The sequence below is a fragment of the Ciconia boyciana genome, chromosome 1 (assembly GCF_034638445.1).
Source record: "Ciconia boyciana chromosome 1, ASM3463844v1, whole genome shotgun sequence".
In the NCBI taxonomy this organism is placed as follows: domain Eukaryota; kingdom Metazoa; phylum Chordata; class Aves; order Ciconiiformes; family Ciconiidae; genus Ciconia; species Ciconia boyciana.
In genome coordinates, this window is record NC_132934.1 from 99,076,858 (window position 1) to 99,099,626 (window position 22,769).

At 39.2% G+C, this 22,769-nt stretch overlaps 2 protein-coding genes across 13 annotated transcripts in view; both read left to right on the forward strand.

Moving 5' to 3' along the window:
- PHLDB2 (pleckstrin homology like domain family B member 2) overlaps positions 1–13,274 on the forward strand; it is a 111,180-nt gene extending 97,906 nt beyond the window's left edge. For all 11 annotated transcript variants that reach the window (XM_072884807.1, XM_072884860.1, XM_072884879.1 and 8 more), the window contains 6 exons: positions 554–761; positions 3,854–3,944; positions 4,393–4,539; positions 7,091–7,310; positions 10,503–10,588; positions 11,332–13,274. In XM_072884807.1, the coding sequence (XP_072740908.1) occupies positions 554–761; positions 3,854–3,944; positions 4,393–4,539; positions 7,091–7,310; positions 10,503–10,588; positions 11,332–11,472 (893 nt within the window). In that variant the 3' untranslated portion in view covers positions 11,473–13,274. The remainder of the gene's footprint in view (positions 1–553; positions 762–3,853; positions 3,945–4,392; positions 4,540–7,090; positions 7,311–10,502; positions 10,589–11,331) is intronic.
- A 1,376-nt stretch (positions 13,275–14,650) lies between these two features.
- Positions 14,651–22,677, forward strand: ABHD10 (abhydrolase domain containing 10, depalmitoylase). Of its 2 annotated transcripts, XM_072884920.1 has the most exons (6): positions 14,693–14,827; positions 17,513–17,636; positions 18,565–18,748; positions 19,585–19,696; positions 20,612–20,749; positions 21,837–22,677. In XM_072884920.1, exons 2-6 carry the CDS (start codon positions 17,633–17,635, stop codon positions 22,176–22,178), a joined length of 780 nt encoding a protein of 259 aa, XP_072741021.1. In that variant the 5' UTR covers positions 14,693–14,827; positions 17,513–17,632; the 3' UTR covers positions 22,179–22,677. The 2 variants fall into 2 exon arrangements, with proteins under 2 accessions (XP_072741015.1, XP_072741021.1); XM_072884914.1 differs by lacking the exon at positions 17,513–17,636 and having other exon boundaries at positions 14,651–14,827.
- Positions 22,678–22,769: the final 92 nt, after the last annotated feature.

The window sequence follows — 22,769 nt, forward strand, 5'->3', positions numbered from 1 at the left end:
AAAGTACCCCTACACTAGTAACTATGATGACGTGACAAGTAGCCCATATTAATTCAGCTGAAACTAAAAGCCCAACTTGCAGTTACCAGAAGGCAAAGTTCCCCAAACAGAAAAAAATAATCCACATTCAGTAAAATCAACCAAACAAGTACTCAAGACCATTGAATAGCAGGACTTTTTTTTCTTTTCTTTAATCAGTTCCAATTCTTCTAGATCACTGAATTTAGCTGCATTACTTTCCAGATTAGGCCTAATTTTCATTTTAAAATGAAAATGTCATTCATTCAAATTAGATTTTCAAAAATTCATAAATACACATACAAGAATATATATTGAAAAGTCAGCCATACTAATCTGCATATATTAGTGTAGATCATAGATAAAACCTTTAAATACCTGTTTTATCTCAGTTATGATTAACTTTTGAAATTAACTGTAATATTGTAGTACCTTGGTCAATGGTGCAGGTAAGACTGAGGTGATGTTCAAAATACTTGTGTTGCTATCACGTTATATTTCTGTGTAAAAGAAATGTTTCCTCTGTACTCTGTAGGATATAATCATCAACGTATATGTGAAAACCAAAGGCAGAAGTCTCCTGAATTCTACAGCAGAACAGCATCCGAATCAAATGTGTATTTGAATAGTTTCCATTATCCAGATCGTAGTTACAAAGACCATGCATTTGATACACTAAGCTTAGACAGTTCTGACAGTATGGAGACAAGCATATCGGCATGCTCACCAGATAACATTTCCAGGTAAATCATCTTTGTTTCTGATGTTGTAATGGTCATAGGGTTACAATGAAAAAAAGAGAATATGTACATGTTGATGTTATGGTAATGTGAATGCTGCTAACTGGTTAAGAAAATATAAGATCATTAGACAGGCATAATATTTAGTATTTGTGTAGCCCTTCATCATCAGGTTTAACTATCATGTCGCCTCTTTATTTAAAGATGGAAAATAAAAATACGGAGAGGCTAAGTGATAATGTTGAAGGCCTCAGAGAAATCAGTGTCAGTCCTGAACTGAAATCACGAAGTCGTCGATGCTCTTTGCAGAGTGGGTAATACCTGAGCTTCCTTCCCTGGTCACTAGAGACTTCCTGTGATAGGAAACTTCTCAAAGGCATCTGTCGATGATAAAGTACTCTTGTTCTGCATGTCCAGCATGTTAACGTACTAGAGCCTTATGCCGAAGCACTTAGGGCTCCTCTGGCGATCTATTTTTGTCCTTTCCCCTCCCTTTTTCAGGTCAGTAAAAACAAAGAGATGACACTGCAAGGCTTAGAGCCCTCGGCTGCTTTTCTCATCCTCACAGGCTGCCAGCTCAGACACCGTGCCTCAGATAAAAGGAACATCAATGATCTGTGTTAAAAGTACAGCTGAGTCTCAAAACTGTGTGCAAAAAATTTTCTTCTGACAGTCTGGTTTTAATGATAGAGCTTTCCTTTCTGCTCACAGTCCTGCCCCAGCAGCTTAACAAGCATAAGTGCAGGCTGATAATTAAGTACAACATTGTCACAGGATTAAGAATCCCTTGTGAACACAAGGACAGCTTTTTTGGCTAGCATGTTGAGTTTTATTCAGCATCTGTTTCCTGTAACAGGGTATCAGCCCACTGATTTCCTCTTGTAGTCTTTATCACTGCCATGTTAAGGGTTTCAAAAAATACCAGTGGCACTGATTCTGCTGGCTGGGCGTTTGTTTTGTTTGGTCTTTTTTTAAAGTAAAAACATTAGGACTCGGGTTTTGAGGATTTTTGTTTTAAATAGATGCATAGTCAGCAAGTTTCTGATAGCTGGAGACAGGCTAGGAATTAACTGTTATCTCTGCAGTAATCTAACATGGCAGCGGTATGAAATCTGTCTCTTTGACTTGCTGCTCTGACCATTTTGGAGGAAGATGGTGTCTGTCTGAGCTACCTCGAGGCCATCTCCTGGAATCTCCAGCCCAGGACTGGGGAGCCCCGAGAGCTGTTGAATTTCACTGGTGCTGTTTGCCTGTCTGGCGCTCTCTGGCTCTTCTGCAGCTTCCAGCCAATGCCAGAAGGAAAAGGAAAAAAAAAAAGCAAAACCAACAACAAACCCCCCCCCAAACAATCAAAAAAACAGAAAAGGACCCATTACAACAGACATTTCAGTTTCTCACAAGGCAAAGATTGGTGAGGGGAGAAAAGAATGTGGGCTGATTTTGTTAAGTCTTGGAAGACAGGCAGTTAATTTTCCTTGACAAAACTTCCCTTAAGCAAAATGAATTCAGATTGTTTTAGATTGTGTCTGAGAATCTTTTCTAGCCATATCAGACTTTAAAGGAAAACAATTTATCTTGCTTTGTTCTGACACATTTAAAATATATAAGGTATATATTACCTTGTATAACATGAGAGAGACTTTTTTTTTTTTCCTGGAAATGAATAAAACCTGTCTGTTCTCAAACTACAGAAGAAACGGAACCGCTATAGTCATTCATCAACTCACCAAACAGCAGTTGTTTCAAGATTCGTTAGCAACTTATTTTTTTGTGGTTGAGGTTTCAGAGATTACAATCTTCTGCTATGCATTGATTTCTGTAAGCAGGATAAGCAAATCAAGGATGAAAGAATTTAACTAAGCTGAAGTACTGACAAGTTTTCTATGGGAAAACCTAATGCAATTGACTATCTACCGGGTTGCTCAAATGACTTAATTTATGGCCCCATTGTTTTTTACTAAAGTTATTTGACCCAGATTCTCTAGGCCCATCAACTAAACACAGTGTGGCCAAACTAGGCTTAGGCATGCAAGTCAGTGGCCCCCTTCTTTTCAGAGACAATAAGCTTTTAGAGCTCAGCTGGATTTCGGATGGATTATACCTTTTCTGCAAGCTTGGGTTAAATGAGGTATGTTATTTTGGTATTGTATTGTATTCTCTCATGAAACATATCCCCAGTATCAGACAGAAATGTCTTCTGAAGACTGTGACACTCCTGACAAAAATCCTGGTCTTACAGACATAACCGTTAGAGGCGTGCTCAGAAAATGAAGGATGTTGTTCTTACTTTTTTCTTTTCCTTGCCCAGGACATATATTTGGACTACCTCCATTCTACCTGTGTCCCTTCACAGTTGGTCTGCATGCTGTTAAGTAGCATGAATAAACCTGCCATCTGACATCCTCTTCCATTTGAGTGGTCAGATAGTGTTTTCAGTACAATCCCAGGCCAAGTGTCTCTTTGCCCTAAACATGTGAATCCATTCTATTTCTTCACATTGTGCTTTAGTCTAATGGCATTATTAATGGTAATACAGTAATATTTAACATCAACTGTTTTTCTTGAACAGCATAAGATGAAAAATAAAATAGAGAGCATGCCATGGAAATGCCACAGTTGAAATGGCTGTTAAATTGAGGTGAAACAAATAAATTTTATTGGAGAAAAGAAACAAAATAAAAAAGGACAGGCAAAGGTGATAGCTGTACTGTGCTGGGCCAGGATCTAGCACTCTTTGTGATTCCCCTTGTTTGTTTGGCTTGCCCGTTACTTTAACTAGTAGATCCTTCCTGACACTGCTCTGTCACTGAATGGCCACTATGCATACCTCTTAATCCTCCTTATTTTTATCGACAGATCACAGGGGACTGACAAGATGTATTTTTAGGCACTTGAATCTGCATTTTTCACAACTCTGCATGGGGAATGTATACATTGAGAGCATACCATATACTTTAAAATTTTTTGTTAGTGCCTACTGCACTGAATTGGATCAGAACAGTATCAACTCCATTCTTAAACTGTCTAATGTTGGACTGTAAAATGCATCTTTAAATACCAAGTATTCTTTTAAATAACTGATTTTTTTTGTGCAGTGCTAGCACTTCAAATGTTGCAAGAATAGAAGAGATGGAGAGACTTCTGAAACAAGCGCATGCTGAAAAGACCAGGCTGCTTGAGACCAGGGTAAGCATAGTTTTATGAGTAAAACTAAGAGTGGGCATGTTAGTTAGATAACATCCTCCTAAATGCAACATTGGACCCTAAATAGTTTACACCTAATGGACACTTAAAAAATTACCTCTCCCCCTTTAGTTTGGTCTGTTTGCACCATCATACTACATCTTTGAGCCCATATGCCATAGCTGCTATCTCTGTGGGTGAGTTGATGGCAAAATCCCATCAGAGGCTAGGTCAGCATTGCTCCTATACCTGCTAGGAGAGCTGCTTAAGAAGAAACTTAATTTTTAGAGTGGTAATGTTTGCAATTCTGATTCCAATTCTCGGTCCACTTTGCTGAATGTATATTTCTGCCTACTTAAGAGGCAAAAAGGGATTGAGTCCTAGCTAGAAATTACATTATCAGCTATAGTTTCACATGTAATTGAAGTTCTGCATGTGCTTTGGTATTTAGGAACGGGAGATGGAAGCTAAAAAGCGAGCTCTGGAAGAAGAGAAGCGCCGCAGAGAGCAACTGGAGAAAAGATTGGAAGAAGAAACTAGCCAGAGGCAAAAATTAATTGAAAAGGAAGTCAAAATACGTGAGAAACAAAGAGCACAGGTGAGATACATTGACATGAAATGGTTTTTAAGTGCAAGACCTCCCCTTGATATACAGAAGGGACTAACTGTATTTCTGCCAATGGTAAACAGAACTGCTTTCAGTCGAATAGATGGATTTAGTATTTCTGAGGCGTAACTGTGCCGCTAAAAGTGTGTTTGGGCTCTTGGAGCCTTAGATAGATGTCTGGGTATTCATTTAAAGTTAAATAATAGCATAGATATCTATTTAGCATCTTATATGTAAAGTATAAATAGTAATCCTATAAGGTTTGTTACTGAGTGTGGGCAGAGCAGAATTTTTTAGCCTGAACAACAGAAATTTGTGAGTGTGTTAATTTTATAAACCCCTGGTGGTTTTTTGTTTTCCTTTCTTTTAATACATAAAATACCTTGGAATGTGAATCGTAACTTCCAAATATTTGGCTGAAAAAAACAGATAAAGAAGGTTTTCCAGCTCCACATCTACTCTACAGAGGAAATAGTATTTTTCCTAATGTTACTGGGACTATACAACACAGGAAACATTATTTAACTAAAACAGTGTTACCTCCTACATCTTCTTGCTTCTTGTGAGGAATCAGAGGTATCTTGAGCTTTCTTTAGGCTCAGAGGTCTTACCTATTTGTTTATTCCACCACAACTAATAAGATCTACATGGTATAGCAAATAGACTAGGCAGTCATTTTATCGTTAGTATAGTATAGCAAGACAATGTCTCCATCTTAATATATGTATCTGAGTGCAGAAGATTCCATATCATATTTGAATATCTTTCTGCTTTTATCTGTGCTACCTTTGCTAAATCTTTGTTTCACAAGTTGCTATTATATTTTTTTATGAACATTCCTACATAACTTGCCTTTTTAATTGATATTTTTAATACTAAATCAGAACAATAGGAAAGCCCCAGAGGAACTTTAAGCTGTTTCTGGTTAAATATATCCATTTCTTTGTTTTTATATGAAAAGTAATTACCAAATGTCAAGTTTTATGCATACTTTACTTGATTGCCACTTTTTTTTTCTAAGAAATTTTAATGACAGCTCAAGTATGGCGTAATCAACAACGCCATGCTTGTATCTTTATCCCAAATTGGAGCGTGCATGTGTTGTAATAGAATGCGCTATCAGTTACTGCTAATTGGCAAGCTTGGCAGAGAGGCTGAAGACTGAATTGGCAGGAAGACAAAACATATCTGTCAAAAATAACTATGATTTTTTTGTTAAATTTTTTCTTTCCTTTGTACAGTGAGACCCAATTTTTAATTTTTTTTCCAGCACTTTCTGACACTTAGAAACGTGAACTAGGGGAAGGAACTCCATCTTTGCACTTGCCAAAGCTGGTGGCAGCTTGTATCATACAGGACTGCATAATTTGAGATGGGTGCTAAAGAGTTCTTGCGGGCAACACAGCTCCCATTGCGCCAAGAGGTTCTTGAGAATGCAATGAGGGAAAGTCCCTTTGATTTGTGACTCACAGTGGGATTTAACAGGCTAACTTTAGGCATGGAGCAGGGGCAGGTTAGATTCTCCAGGTCACTGATTTCTCTGGAGCCAGGGGGGGAGAGAGAGAGGGAGATGTTCCTTTCACAGGTCATTCAAAGCACCTAAATTCAGGTTCTGTTCTGAATCGCCCTGTGATGTAGCCTCTGTCTGCCTTGACTGCAGCAGGAGCCTTGGGAGACTTGTATTCTGCGTTTAAAATGGGGGGGAGGGGGGTGCATAGACCCTTCAGGCTCAGAAAACAAGCATATTCCCTCAGCTGGCAGAGGTCCCAAATAGCTACCTCCTCCTACTTGTTCTCCCAACTGATGCTATCCAGGCTTGATGCAGAGTCTTGAACTGCAATCAAGAATGAGGCACCATTTCCTGTGCTGCTTTGCTGCCTCTTGCAGAGGGGTGCGCTTCAGCTCTCTGTACCGTATTGCTGACTGTGAACTAGATACCACATTTAATTCGTTCAGAAGAAAATAATTCTATTTTGTTCACAGCAATCTCTGTGAAACTAACTAGTCATTAATTATTATTATATTACTAGTAGTAGTACTCTCCTTATTAATTTTTCCTGTAATAGTATGTTCTTATTATTTATAGTATACTTTGCATGAAAATACCTGTAGCAGTAAAATATTAATGAGTGAGAGATGTGTCATGAGTATCTAGCCCAGAGAAATAAAGGGTTTGCTTAACATCGTGCAAACGAAGTTCTCACACTTCATCTAAAGCACCAACACACTTTTACGTGTAATTAATGTTTTAATTCTAAAACAACCTTTCTATGCTGTGGCTCCTGTTTTACCAGCTTATCAGCTGATGATTTCAAGAAACTCCTATGCTCTAATCTCACTTTTATAAAAGTTGTGCAACACTTCGTAAAGTTACAAGATTTTTCTTTTAAAGCAAATTAGGGCTGCACCAAAAGCTCTTTATTTTTCTTATGTTCATTCTTAGAATCTGTGGGCGGTTTGCAGTTATGTCCTTGCAGCAGAAAGAGTGAAGAAGTTAAGACTTCTGTTAAAAATAATATCATTTTATTTTCTTTTACTGTAGGCCCGTCCCTTGACTCGCTATTTGCCTGTTAGAAAGGAAGACTTTGACCTACGAAGTCACATCGAAACAGCCGGTCACAACATAGAGACCTGTTACCATGTCTCCCTCACAGAGAAGACCTGCCGAGGCTTTCTGATTAAAATGGGAGGAAAAATTAAAACATGGAAAAAACGATGGTTTGTTTTTGACAGAAATAAGAGAACTTTTACTTATTATGCAGGTAGGTTGCAGGATCACTACTAGGGTACACCTGTCCCTCTATTTTTCTATCAACCTCAGCTGAGTTATGAACGTGTAGGGAGTCCTGAGTAAAACTTACATTTCCATTTAATTGGGTGTTTTACACACGCAATCAGAGCTCATGCAATCCCGTCCCTATAGTGTTCAATCCTAACACCAGGTTAGACAGAAATGAGCATAACGGACAAAGGGAGAGATGTGGATAGGCAAGAGGAAAAAATGGAAAATCATCAGGTTCCTCGTACACACAATAATGGCTCCACATAATTTATTTTTACATATTATATACTTCTCCCAATGACAGAATGATTTCTTGTGCCCTTCATACAAGAATATAATTTACTATACTTACCATTAAATTAAATTGAATGCTTCTGCAGTCCCATTGCTTGATGTGCTGAAAAGTCTTTCAGGAAATTAAATATACAGGAGTAGACTTTGAGAGTTTGCCATATTTTGAGAGTCTAAGGAATTTCAAATGAACAATATGCAATACTCTAAAGAGGTTTCTGTATGCTAAGTTGTTATACGGTATCTGGAGCCATCATAAGCATTACGTGAATTTGTTATCTTGGGGTAAACCCAGAAATTTGGAATTTAAGAACATGTATGTCTCTCTTATTGCTGTGCAAATCTACACATGGTTTGACTTTGAAGTTTCAGAGAAAGCCAGAAAAATGACTTCGTGTTCTGAATATTTATTGTTAGGATAGGGGAGACAGGGGGCATATGTAGGATGGTCATTGCTAAGAAGCAGAAGAAAACATCAAGTACAAAAAACCACCCAAACAGCTCCATTCCCTTTTATAACATTACTGCTTTCCAGCAACTCATAAGGAACTTAAAATTGATGGTAGGGTTATGCATTGCTCAGTCCATCTTTTTTAAAATACATATTTCAATTCATTACAGTCATTCATTACATAGCCACTGAATATTTCTTACTAGTTTGCAGTAATACTATGAAGAACATAACAAACATTTCTTATTTTGTTCTTAATATCTGGTTTATTGGTTAGCAAGGCCTGTAACATACAGCAGTGTTCCTATCTGGTATGATTTTTTTTTTTTTTTAGTAGTAGTTATGTTAACTATTAACAGTTTCGGTTTTGAGTACAGTACAGTTGTCATAATGCAATTTGAATTACCAAAGAAAACTTTTCGTAATGTCTGAAGGACTCCAGCCAACAGACGTAGTTTCATGAGAATTCTGTACCAGCCGCATACAAATGCAGCTGCATGTATGAGTGAGGATCCGTCTAGATCTTTAAATATATAGTAGACTTCAAAAATAAATATTGATGCTGTAAATTCAGAGTAACTGAACTCTAAGCGAATATACTGGTATATTGTTTTAGTTCTGCAAATGTACTGAACAAAGAACTTACCCTAAAGTCTGACAATTTAGCGCAGCGACTGAAGCATATGCACTTTCTGACCTGAAGTACCCAGGGAACTCTACGAAGACTGTTGTGATGGGAGCTTGTGGGTACCTGAAATGCTCTTGTAACCAAGACCCCAGGTGGGGCTTGAAAGGAGAGTGCATCACTGTTCGCTTGTACTGCACAGACAGTATACTTTGTATGGTATTGCATTTAGCTTAGTATAATGTGTGCTATAATGTCATAATCTTATACCTCTGTACTTCTACCGGTCCCCTGGGGGCTGGCAGGGAGATTCCCAAGGCTGTATCATTTGGTCTCTGGGATTTCTTTTTGCCATCATGTGAAGCTTTGGAAACTGCCTGCAGCTACTGATAGGATGTAAGCTGAGTTTCCTGAGTGTTCAAAATGACAGCAGAATCTCTCATGGGACCGATAAAGATGTTCTGCATGACTGTTCAGTGTCAAGGTGATACTAACTTGGGGTCAGAAGGCATTATATTCCCCTAATATAAAAGTACTGGGAGTGGAAGGAAGTTTGCCCTTCAGTGTCGTATGCAGTTGCGATGCTTCTTAACACCATCCAGGATTATTTAACAATTTCTCTTCTGTTGCAGGAAAATGGAGGGTACTGTAGATGCTTATCTGCCCTGTTGCTTTTTCTTGTGAAACATTATAGTTGTGACTGTTAAGATGTTAAGTTCACAGTCTGTATCCCCCTTGCCCTAGTGATTCACTAGCTAACACTGGGACAGAAGGCACTATCAGAAGATGTCTAAAATAGTTTAGAACTGACCCCTGGCAAGTGTCTGCTTCTTTCCATTGCCTTTAAAGGGAGATTAAGTCAGCTGTATCTCCATTGTAGATATCAAAACTTAAGCGAGAAGACTCCCACTGTGTTTTTCAGCTTTGCTGCAGTGGAATATTGGTACCAGAAACACAGTACCACTGGATAACAACCTACTCCTTGTTAGCAGCCTCCCTGGACTAACTATCCATTCAGGCGTTCTTACCTCAGGTGCTCTGAAGCAAATGGGGAGGTCTCTCTCACAACAGGGGCAAACTGCATCTAATTAATTTGGCTTTTACCTTGGGTGTCAGAGTAGGAGAGTGCAAACAGACAATTATGATGCTGCAGCTGGTGCCCAGGAACTTTTAACTTCCTGTAAACTTTTCCATGTGTCAGAGCTCATAGAAACTTGCCTACAGTCTGCTAACCTCACATGTGAATAATAAATATTAGCTTGAGACTGAGGGAGATTATAATAAATGGGAAGAAGCATTTTTTTAATAAGTAAAAGCACAAGTGATGTTCTAATATAAAGCTTTTGCTATCAAACTGTATTTCAAATTTGCTTATCATAACAGTTTTCCTTTGAAGGCAAACTGTAGGTCTTAGCCTGCGAGCTATGTGAAGTCTGTCTGGCTTTCATGGAATTGGAGGATCAGATGTATCTCAGAGACATCTGTCCTTCTGTTCGCTAATACCGGCCATAATGTTTAGATGCTTCAGTGAAGGAAGTGACTTGCAAATAGATGAGGAAATTGCAAAAGCTTTATTTCCTTGGAAACCAGGTGGAAAAGAAAACATATTAAAGTAGGAAATGCAGCTTTCAACAAAACCGACCAACTAGTAAGAAAGGTTGAAGATTTCTATGGGATTTCACAAGCTGAAGTGTTAATCCAGTTAGTTATCAGCTGAACATACATGGAAATGCAAATTAAGCTTTTGCTTCTTGAAGTACCGTTCATTTCAGTTCTCAAAAGTTATTCTCTCTTTTCCATTTTAGACAAACACGAAACTAAATTAAAAGGCGTAATATATTTTCAAGCTATTGAAGAAGTCTATTATGATCACCTAAAGAATGCATATAAGGTAAACCTTGTTATTGTTGTTTTAACTGAGTATCATATGGCAGTACCCAAAGTACGGTAGCTGCTGTAAAGTCAAAGGGAGAGCTGACATTATTAAACAAACAAAAAACCCCAGAGTGGATGAAAAGGAAGATGAAGTCAGATCAGTGATTAGCACTGGGGTTTTTTTATACTGATGAAAGCAGAGATAAGAGAGAGTCTACCTGCCAAGTGATGGTCCCACATGGGATTTGCTGTGAGGAATTCCTTAGTCCAGTGGCGAGACCACTAAAATCAGTGGCTTTGGCAAATCAAGGGATGGCTGTATGCATCTATCACAGGGAGGGAGTTAACTGGTGCCTGCAGTTCGTGGCACCCCCTGCCTCTCACCTGTAATTTATATGAGCTGTGAACAAGCTGAATATATCCTTGGCAAGTGGATTTGTGAAAGCCAGGGTGGTATTTACCACTGGACAGAGTGGGGGAGTTAGCTGTTTGGGCATGAAACAACAATTTGGAGCCCGGTACTGTTGTGTAATAGTCTAGTGGAAGTTATGTCGTAGAAAGTATTTATGCTGGATGCAAACACTTTAAACACATCTCTGCTTCCAGTGCTGCAATGTAGGATGCAGTGCTACAGCATTTTGCGTTTTATCTTTCTCCTTAACCCTACTGTAAATCTCCCTGTAAGTAATTTTACTTCTGGTGCCAATATATGACTTTTGATTGAATTCTTTTGCTATCCCTCTTTCTGTTTTGTTTTAGAGTCCCAACCCGTTGCTCACTTTCAGTGTTAAGACACATGACCGGATATACTATATGGTTGCTCCGTCACCAGAAGCCATGAGGATATGGATGGATGTTATTGTTACAGGCGCAGAAGGCTACACCCACTTCATGTTATAATAAAAGGGGGCAATAGGGCATACTGCAATAACGCAACATATGAAGTTAGCCATATGTAGTGAAACCTGAAAAGCCAGTGAAAACTCTGAAATGTCTCCTTATGATGTGCACCCGAAACCTCAGAATGAGACGGTTCTACAAATGCATGGAAAAGGGGGGCTTGTTACTTGTTGTAGTTGATCTTTATAGGAATGAAAGAGCTAAAGCTGTTCAGAGAATCATAGTGCTCCAAAATGGATAATCGGGCAATTTAAATTACAGCATCTTGATTCAATGATAATTTTCTACAAATTCTCCTATATGGAGAACATCTTCATAAACTCATACTAAACAGTTTACAGTGTGTGTGTTCTCATCAGTATGCAAAAATTCTAGTAATGGAACAAAAAGGTGTAATAAGCATATATTTTAATATGCAGCATTTGACATTTAGAGATGATTAGGTGACTTTTTAAAACTTTTAGTCAAGTATTTTATAAACATATAAACAAAAAAGCAACCCTAGGGTACATGCAGTTCTTGCCTTTGTAGTTAAGTATTACAACACAGCCAAAGAGTTTTATGATTCTCTTATCATAGTGTCAAACTGTTAGTTGTACCTAACTATCTGTAAGGGGACAGTGCCAAAACTCTTGAAGACTTTTAAAGAAATTAAATTGTTATGTATTCTGTGTGTTCAAACACCCAGTGACACCAACTGTATGTTTAAAGTTTGCATCTATGGAGCTCAACAAAAAAAGAGAAGGATAGCTTTATAAAGATGCATTTTTCCACAAGGATATGAAATGGAAATACATGTATTAACTTCCTCATAAGGAGGGGTTTTTTTAATCTTCCCTGTTGAATAGAATGAGCTGATTCTAGACCCTATGGCAATTTTCTTTTATGTAGTAAGGTCCCAGCATGGTTCTACCCTTACTCTGTGCCAAGTGAAAGCTCTACAGAAACCTCTCAAACATTGGTCCCCTTGAAGCCAGCATCAAAATCTCTACCTATCTAAATTCTTTGGAGACAAGTTTTCAGCCCCATGCATTTTTTAAAATGCATATCTGCACAGAATAATACTGTCAAATAGAATAAAAAGAGAGAGGCAAGTTCTAAGAGATTATGCTAAGCAGTGCATGAATAAAAACCCCTGAAAATTTTAAGTACCAGAGACTGAGATTCCTAAAACAACAAAAATACTGAGGGTGCAGTGGTCCCCCATTTTAAAATCACTTCCAAGTCCTTGAGTCATATTGCAAAAACATAAATTATTTAATTGAACTGAACTTCAAAAAAGTCTCTTATAATATGACTTTAAAGAGGTTCTATTTCAGTAATCAAACTTATGTGCTATGTTGTTTGTGTAATAGAAGAAAGCACATTAGCCTTTTTTTTTCTTGATGAAAAGTTAATGGCTTTTGATGGAACAAATAAAAAACTGAAAGCAGAATAGAAGTATGCTGGCAGAATATTTTTGTTATGCTTTTTAAACCCTGTATCTGTAATGAAAGGGTTGAATTTTTTGTGGTATACACAGGTGATATGGTTGCTCTAGCATGACGAACATCCGTTTTGACTTGAATCACAAAAGAAGCGACTGTCATCGCAAGATAATTGTTATCATCTGTGCAGATCACAGCTTGTAATCTAATGATTTACAAAACTATCAGAAATAAATTGCTTTGGTTTATATAATTATTATTTTTCCCTGATGTATCTTGATTTTACTCCGAAGTATGGTTATAAAGGTTTTCTAATAATTTTTGTATCCTGCATGATGCAATGAAGGTGTTTCAATAAACATTTTTAAAAATACATTTGTTTTAAATATTCACCTGCTGCTTCATCTTGAGACATTTCTGCTTGTCTTTTAAATAGTCGTATACAGTTTTGCAAGCAATTTTATATTTCTTAGTAATGCTTAATCTAACCATTCCATGTGTTTCCCCATAAAAGAGCTATGCAAAATAATCTTTCAGATAGCAGTGAAATTAGGAGCGTAATCCATTTACTGCATGTACGTAATATAATACCTTTCTCATTTTTTATAACCCTGTTTGGAAAATTTATCACCAGCCTTTGATGTAGACAATTTTTTTGTTCAACTGCAAAACAGAAATTGCTGAAGTTTAAGGGTTTCCCAGTTTTCCCAATACTTGACTTAGACATGACTTAAATTGTAGGAAGGATTAGCTCACTATAGAAGCCCATGCCGTTTTATGACTTTTTCACTAAGTTTGCTATCACCATCATAAAACATGGTGGGTTTTGTAGTAGTGGACATCAAAACAATGTAAGCAAAGCATGCCGGTAGGCAGCATCTTTTATGATCAGCCTGCCAGCCCTCCAGGCTTACCCCCATGGGAGTCAAGTACCCACTTACTCTGAAGGACCTCGGGCAATTGCAAACCACATAGGCTGTGTCTTAAAAACCTCACCTGCTGTGTCACAGGCATTGACCTCTCTTAGCGTCATTTTCTTCCTTTCTGCGTGGCCTGTATCATAAAAGGCACAATGCATAAAGGCCTTCTGGAAGGAAAACCTTGTTTTAGCTACCGTGTCTGTGTGGTAGCTATATAAAGAAGGGCAAGTAGAGATGGTAACGAGGCATGGGCTGGTTCAAATGTCCTGTAGGCTATGAAATGGGCTGGTTCAAATGTCCTTTAGGCTATGAAATGCCCAAGCCCCGACACTGCTGGAAAGGTGACCAAGAGAGGGATGATGGGTTTTAAAATGCCTTTTCTGGCCATCTGTAAGGGCCAAGTAGCTATGTGCATTACACTATGCACATACGACAAAATGTGTATTTTATAACAATTTATACCCACGTACCTACAGGCTACCTGAAGCATGGGGGTTTCCAGACTGCATCCAACCAGGCTTGTCTGGTAGATAGGCCTTCAAGGAAGAGGGTCCCTTCTCCAGAATACATACGAAGCTAGGGAAATGCTCAGTAACTGTTTTTATTGACCAAACTTTGTTTTCTACTTCACAAATAAGCATACAGCATTAATTACACTGACCAAAGTCAGCCTGCAGCGCAGCCGTTAGCCTCCGGCACACACAACTGCGCATGCGCCCTGCTATCCCCTCCCCACCCGCCCCGGCGAGCGCCGGTTCACGCGCACGGCGGCGCCACGCCAGCCGGGGAAGGCGGGAGGTTGTGCGGCGCATGCGTGTGGCCAAGGCGCCGCAGATGGCGCGTGCGCAGTGAGGCACCTGGCCGCCGCCAGCCGTGAGGGGCGCGTACGGCGCGGGGCAGTGGCCATGGCGGCGGCGGGCGCGCTGCGGCGCTTGGCGTGGGCCGGCGGCCGTGCCTCGGCCACGGTGGTATTGCTGTCGCCGCCGAGGGCGGCCCTGGGGCTCCCGGGTAAGGGAAGGGCCTCGGGGCACCTCTGCTGGCACTCCCGCGCTGCTCCTCCGCCGCCGGCCTGGGAACCCGGGGGAGAAGGGGGTATCAGTTAGTCAGAGAGGAGAGGATACGTGGCCGTGGCGGGTGTATGTACCCTGTGTAATGGCCGTGGGGAGGTGTGTTTGCTCTCGGCAGAGCGCGGGGCGGGCAGCAGGAAGTGGCACCCCCTCCTCCCCTTCGGTGCGTGTCTCGATCGGGAACGGCCAGGGCGCGTACCCTGGGGCGGGGATATTAAACTCCGCTCCTCTCCGAGGGAGGGGGTTTCTGTCAGGCTTGTCCTCCCCTGCCGAGCCTGAGGGGGGTGGTTCGGTGTGTGTGCACAGGGGAGGGCAGGTACTGCGCCAGCCTGTGCGTGCCGAGAGAGCAGCTGCTTGCCCACGTGTGCTTAGTTCGCTGTAAGGCCCTCCTGCTGCTGCTGCTTTCTGAGGAACTGGAGATAGGAGGCGGTGGGCCAGTTCAGTTGCTGGCCTGTGAAGCATGCCTATATGTGGGGCTTCACCAGGCACCTGAAAAGCTTTGCTGGCATCCACTTTTGAGTGAGATCACCCTCTGCCCAAACAGATAGTGCCCCTTCTTGGCGTTCTAGACTCAGTGCTTGTCTGACTTCTTCAGTTTATTAATTGCCTGAAATTTGACAGACAACTGCTCTTCTTGATGAGGTAATGAACCTCATCTGAGGTTGCTCGATGTAGAAGTGAGTAAAATGTGTTTACCACTAAGGGTGCGCATTTTGTATCTGCATAAAAACATGAATACAGTGTTTTTCTGTTGATGTTTTTTCTTTCTTTGTGCGTGTTTAGAGTGATAGTGTGATCAGAATAGCTGGTTATTGACTGTGCTGTTAGGTGCCCAGAGACTGGGCTAAGCAGCACTTCCTGCTGGTGGAATTGGTGGCCTTCTTACTCCTGTAGTATAGGCGACTGCATGAAACGAAATGTGGACAGTGTCGAGTCCGTTATCTGCCAGAGCTGTGTTAATCTGCTGCTGCCGTTGGCAGTGGGTAGGTCACAGTACTGGAGCATTCCCAAGGTGGTTTGGAGGATTTATTTGGCTTTGACATGTAGCGCTGGTCTCAATCAGAGTTTCTGTTGGTCATAACACAATTAAAATTGCACAGTGATTCTGATATGAAGAGAGTTCTGTAGCATCAGGCAAGGGTCCTGTGGTCTTCCTGTAGCTAGTTCCTGCTGTCTGTAACTTGCTTTTATAAATACTAAGTACCACCTTGCACCCTTCAGAAGTGCTTTCCTGCTCTTAGCAAGGTCTTTTACTGAAAATAGGAGGATAAATTACCAGGTAGCTGTTCAGTTATTGATGTTTTTGACTGTCTAAAGGGAAGTCTGAGAGAATGACTCCTCCAGTGAGCCTTGGTTTTGGATTGGCTGGGGTGGTTGCTTTAGGGTTTTGCATTATTCAGGTTAGGATTGCTGCTGGTGCACTTACAGTAAGTTGTTAAATGGAGAATACTGGTTTGTGGAATAGCTTTGACAGTGGTTGTGTCTTGTAGCTGCAGTTTAAAGCCTGCCCAGTGTCAAAATGGTTTGAGGGCACCTCCAGAGTGCTGCAGGATAGAAAACCAATGACTTCAGAGATGGTTATCAGGGCTTAAGGGAGAGAAAAATACTCCTAATTCTTTTTCAATCAAGTTTAGCACTTCTTGGTGTATCTCCTCTGTACTGGCAGGTGAAGAAGTGACTGGCTTACTGATAGAGACACACACACACACACCCCAAAAGCCATAGCATGGATGCATCTGAATAAATACACCTTTACTGTGGCATTTATTCCCCTTTATAATAATTGATGCATCAATAGGATAAAGAACTGTCCCATTGTTTCAGGAAAGATTTAATGATTTTAATCTGTAGTTCAAATGGTTAATTTCTGTTAGACTGTAGGAAAGTGCTGAAAACTAGCTGCATCCTGCATCTTCTATGCATCCACATTTACTCATGCATGTACAAGTTTAAAAACAAACAAAACCCCCAAAACCTCTTGAATGTAATCTCTCTGATAGTGAGAGAACAGAACTCAAAGCTGTGGAACAGTTAAGTGGTGTGATACTGTCACGGCCTGTTTTTGCAGTATTTATCCGGTTAAGAAGCCCCAATGTATTTGGGGTTGCATAGTTTTTGTACCCCACTATTGATTTACAGTATTGAAGAACCAGTCGTCTTCTGATCTAAGAATTAAGAGTATCAAAGCCTTAGAAATCTCGACCAAGCTTTCAGTTTAACAAATTATCTTGCTGAGTGGGATAATAGAGTGGCTTAAGTCTCCGTAACACCTCTCTACGAATCACTTGCCCTCACCCACAGCAGAGGTACAATTGACTGCTACACTTAGATTGAATACTGTAGCAGCTGTTGAGATTCAGCATACTTATTCATTAGTTAGAATTTCCTTTGTTAATCTTTTTTCCTTGTTTGAAACCAACTCGATTTTTTTAATGGTTATTAATGTGAATAACAGAGTCCAACCTAATGTTTGCTTTCCAAATGTGTCTGGTTTGTTATCTTGAACTAAAACAAAACAAAATAATTTTAAGTTTATGCAGATAGGAGAACTTCTCTCTCATGTAATATGTTGCAGATCACTTTGACAGAAGTTGTGCTAAGTGATCTTTCATTTTTAAATATTTAGGTTTGCAAAGTGCTATTTCATTCTGGATAAACATAGAACAATCTGAATACTGGAATAATGTAACCTCTCCACCAAGAATACACCAAACCATGTAATGGGACATATGTGCCTCTTTTGGAGATGCGTAAGAAAATCATAGCTCTGCAATGGTCAACTCTGTTTCTTCTTATGGGATGTGTTTAATGTATTGCTCTGTATTTAGAGAAAATGTAGCTTTATTTTGTTTTTTTACCTTCTGTGCTTCTTATCTGAGGAAAAAGACTGATGTTAAGATGGCATAGTGTTAAAACAAACCTTTTTTCGGTGTTCCTGGCAATAATCTTTAACTTAAGCAGAAATAGCTGTTGATGATATGATGAAAAAGGCTAGATGTTATTTATTTCATTTGGTTTTAAACAATACTAATGTTGTTTTATGTTCATCATGTTGAAAAAGTTAGTCACAAGATTCTTTCTCAATTCCCACTTTTAAACTTCCCCATTGTACATCTCCTTCATAGATCTTCTGGATCTGGGGGTTTGATGCAGATGAATTTTTGACCTTGAGTTTTACTTTTTAATCAAAAACTTGTCACCTCATGTACTTGTAAACTTACCATTGCGCACAGTACTTTAGGCCCAAAATAACATTTTTTGAAATTTAGTCTGGAAAAACAAAAAGGAAAAATAAAAAGTTAAACTAAACAGATGAAAAATCTTGTTTCATGTGAAATGAGTAAATATATTCAAGATGGTATAAAACATGAGGACAAATGAAGTATGGGAAATCTTAGCATTTGGCTTCAGTTGGCCACTTTGCTAATTGCTGAGTGAACTCCTTACATGGTTGGCATTTAATCATTTGATAATTAATTACAATCAGCTTTCCCTACCAGGTTGATCAATACTAGTTAGTCATTGAAGAGTATAGGAGATACTTTAGCTCAAGAAAAAAGAAAAAAGTATCTTATTTTCACATAATACGCCCATATTTCCTGAATCCTAATTTTAGAAAATATTAGTATTTCTGCCAAGGTTCTCACGATGCTTATACTAAATAGCTCTTTTTATTAGTTTGCAGGCTGAAATCATCGGTCAGCTTTCTTACTCGACCAGATCGACCAAATCTTGCTTATCATAAACTAAAAGGCAGGAATCCAGGGGTTATTTTCCTTCCAGGCCTTAATTCAAATATGAATGGTCGGAAAGCAACTGCCCTTGAAGATTTCTGCAACTCTCTAGGTCATGCCTTCATCAGGTACATTCAGAGCGTAATTCTTGAGAAAATGGAACAAGTGTCATGGGTTGGGGAAGGGGTTTTAAGAAAAATATGTACACTTTGGCATTTGGTTTGGAATGTGTGCTGTACTGTACACAAGTTAAGTGTCTTTCTTCCATTTCATATGTAGGCTTTCTGTCTGTAGAGAGACTGAGGTAAATCAGGAGAATGTATTCTGAAAGTAATTCAGAAAATCCTCTAAATTTCTGTAATCTGGCCAATGCTATGTGTTACATTAGGACTATAGGCGCAAAAATGAAAAAGAAAGGAAAGAAAACCTTAGAAATTTTAGGTTTAGGACCTGGAGTTGTAGTTTCTGTAAATTATCACTATAAGTGTGCTTCTTAACTGCCAAAGCTTATGAAGCTATGCAGTGCCTTCTGTGGGTTTAGAGGAACATGCACGTGCTTGGTGATATTCTCTTTTGATAGACTAGGTTGAATGCTGAGTTTCATAAATCTTTGTAGTTGTGAATAGCATTTGAAAGAGAGTTTGTACATTTTAAAAGTACCTTTAAAATTCAAGTATGTTGCATTTTGGCTGTAAGGGGAATTCTTTGTCTGGGAAATATCCTGGTAAATTTGGGTATTGTTATATCAAATGGTAAGAGAACGCTGCATCACTCAATTGTATCTGTTGTATTTAAACCTTTTTTTCATGTGATTTCTGGTGCTAGTGGTATGCAGGACCAAGTAAGAGAATACCCAATGTAATATCTTGTCCCCTGCTTAATTTGATTAAATGGTACTGTTTAGTTAGCTTCTCTGTTGCTGCAGACAGTACTGTGAGTTTCATTCTGATGGTTACTTTTTCAGATTTGATTATACAGGATGTGGAAGTTCAGATGGTAACTTTGAGGAGTGTACAATTGGGAAGTGGAGAAAAGATGTTCTGTCTATACTGGATGAACTTACAGATGGACCACAGGTTATATTTTATTTTTAAATACAGAGTGCTTTTTGTCCTCAAGGTAGAACATTAATCGAAAATATGCCATAATAGCTCTGGTCAACAGTAGCTTCTATTTAACAGCTTATACCTGCTCACTTTCAAGCTGAATCATTTGAGAGGTCATATTCGTAGGACCTCTTTGGCAAGCAGGTAGATCACAAAATCACGGAAACATGGTTTGGTAGGACCTCCTGGAGGTCATTTATTAGAGCCCCCTGCTCAGAGCAGGACTGTCATCCCGGGGAGTCTGAGAAACCCTCATGGAGGAGGTTCCACCTGACAGGGAACTGTTCCAGTGCAGCGCAGCCCTCTTCATGAAAAAGTGTGTCACCGTCCCAATGCTGATGCATTAATTAAAGGATTTGCAGGAATGTTACAAGTTAATATACTCTATGTGATAAAATAGCTTAAAAAAATCGGCAGAAGTAGCATTTGACTTTTTCAGTTACTTTAGAAATGACTGTGAGAAACTTGAAATCTCCTGCAACCTGGAAATAACTAGTATTGTGTTTAAAATAATTTTGTATTATGAATTGCTTTTGTTGACCTCTTTCACTGCACTGAGCCTTTACCATGTGCATTTATTTTAAGGAGGAGACATAAAGTATGCATGTGATACTGAATTATTTCAACTCTCATTTTGTTTACAGTGTTTCAGTCTCAGACAGCAATAACCAGCCATGCCAAACAAAAAGAATAATAAAATACCAGATCCTGTGGTGCTTACTCAGGCAAAATTTCCACTGGAGGTGACAACAGTTCTGCCTGGGTAAGGACAGCAGGATTATGCCCAAGGTTTAAGTAGTTAAACAAAATGAAAACTGATGCTTTGTAAAAGAAAAAAAAATAGCTGTTTCCTGTAAAATAATATCTTATTTTCTCTCTTTTAAGATTCTAGTAGGCTCCAGCTTGGGTGGATGGCTGATGCTTCATGCTGCAATAGCACGCCCAGATAAGGTAGCTGCTCTAGTTGGAGTAGCTGTAGCAGCAGACCATCTTGTAACAACTTTTAAGAAGCTTCCCATTGAGGTAAATGCTGATGGTTGGCTTTTGTGTAATCCAAAAATATCTATCAAGCATTTAAGAAATTCTCTTGTTCAAACTGTACTTTTCCTCCAAGTCTTCCGGTAATTTTTCTGTGTTTGTGGTGGAGATAAGCTGAAAACTTACATTAATCTACAAGTCTGCAAAATACTGTGCTTCTGGTATGAAGCTAGTGTGAACGCTACCTAGAATGTGTTTGTTATTACTGTGGCTTATAGAACATGAAGTCAGATCCCTGCACTTCAGCAGTCCATTAAATTTCAGTGTTGAATATCTTATATTTGCATTCAGATTGGATCCTTGTGCTTTCAAGGGTGTAGAAGTAGCTGCTAAAGCAATTGAGGTGACATTGGATGAGATGAATCTGACACAGGTTGTATGTGTAGAAGGGGAATTCTTCAGATCAGTGTGTTCATGAAGACTGTAAGATTTAGGTGGTGGGAAGTCTTTCTGAGTTGCTTCCTTGATGATGATGATGTCCAGTCTTCAGGAAAGAAAATCAGGTGTTATAATGTGACAAACATGGCAATAAATAGCTCATACTTTAGAATAATTAAAATATTTTCCTGAATTATTGGGGTTTTTTGTAAGGTACTGTGTCGTGTCAGTATTGCTACTTAAGACTAAGGTAAGATTCTGGAAATACAGTATTTAGACACAGCTGTTGTGGCAGAGACTGAAAAGAATGATCACTGGAAAATTCCTTTTTCTTAGGATTCTCCTTGTTTGATTTCAGTGAACTGACTGAAGCCAGAGAGACTTACTGTGTATTGTGGCTATACATCTTTTTATTACTGGTAGATTCTGGCTGAGAAACAGTTTTGTTGGCGAACCCTAACTAGATTAATTTGCAGGAGAGATGTGCAGAGTAGCTTTTGTGACATGGTAGGGGTTTTGTTTTCTCAGATGCTGGAAGGCAAAGAAGAATATATCTTCTCTGCTAATAAAAGTGGACAAAGTGAAATTTTATGCCTGGGGAAGTTTTACTGCATTTCGAACAGAAATAGGTTGAGGCACTGTAAAGAACTCGTAACATCTGTCTTGTCTATTCTTTGCTCTCTTTTTTTTATAGGCACAAAAAGAAATAGAAGAAAAAGGTGAATGGAAGTTTCCAACAAAGCATAATGAGGAAGGGTATTACTCCCTGACATACGACTTTATCAGAGAAGCAGAAAATCACTGTGTGCTAAATACTCCTATTCCTATAACATGTCCCATACGACTCATTCATGGCATGAAGGATGGTGATGTCCCTTGGCAGATCTCTATGCAAGTTGCTGATCGTGTTTTGAGCAAAGATGTGGATGTTATCCTCCGCAAAATTGGCCAACATCGTATGAGTGAGAAGGAGGATACAAAACTTCTTGTGAATACCGTTGATGATTTAATTGACAAGCTGGCAACACTAGCATAAGCTGCAGAGTAGTATACGTGCATGAACTCTACACTCAACTCTTTTCCATGAGTAGCAGAAACCCTGTTCTTAACAAGATGATGCCAGGCCTGTGACTCTCACAGTAGGAACTGAGCTTTATCTGCTGTTTCCTTACCTCTGTTTCATAAATACAGGTATTGTGTTAATGCTGCATTTGCACAGACAGTCCAAAATGTGAAGGAGTGCTGCTGTTGTGTTCAGAACCTCTCCTTTACCACTTAAACCTTTTTTTGCAAGCTTCCTACAATTTTGTACTGAAATGTTGATTCATTTTTGTTACTATTGGCCTGTACAGTAAAACTGTAATTTCCCATGTCTTTGACACCTTTTCAGTATTGTCCTTTTGCTGTAACATTCTTGTATCTTATGTCTGAAACCATCTGTGCAAAGCAAAACACAACTTCAGTGATTACTGAAGTTATTGTTCTTAGAAATAGTGAATAACTTGAAACATAATAAACACATTTCAGATATATTATTATATTGTTCTTAAGTACTGTTAAAATTGAAAAGTGGAAGGCACACCCTGATGGTGTGCTTGGGGTACTACATAAGGAAGAAGTTAACTTC

Bases quoted from the DNA above. Each gene is read 5' to 3' on its own strand.
- ABHD10 (XM_072884914.1), top strand. From the start codon at position 14,725: ATGGCGGCGGCGGGCGCGCTGCGGCGCTTGGCGTGGGCCGGCGGCCGT. The intron at 14,828-18,564 runs GTAAGGGAAGGG...TCTTTTTATTAG, and splicing joins GGCGGCCCTGGGGCTCCCGG to TTTGCAGGCTGAAATCATCG. The intron at 18,749-19,584 runs GTACATTCAGAG...TTACTTTTTCAG, and splicing joins CTAGGTCATGCCTTCATCAG to ATTTGATTATACAGGATGTG.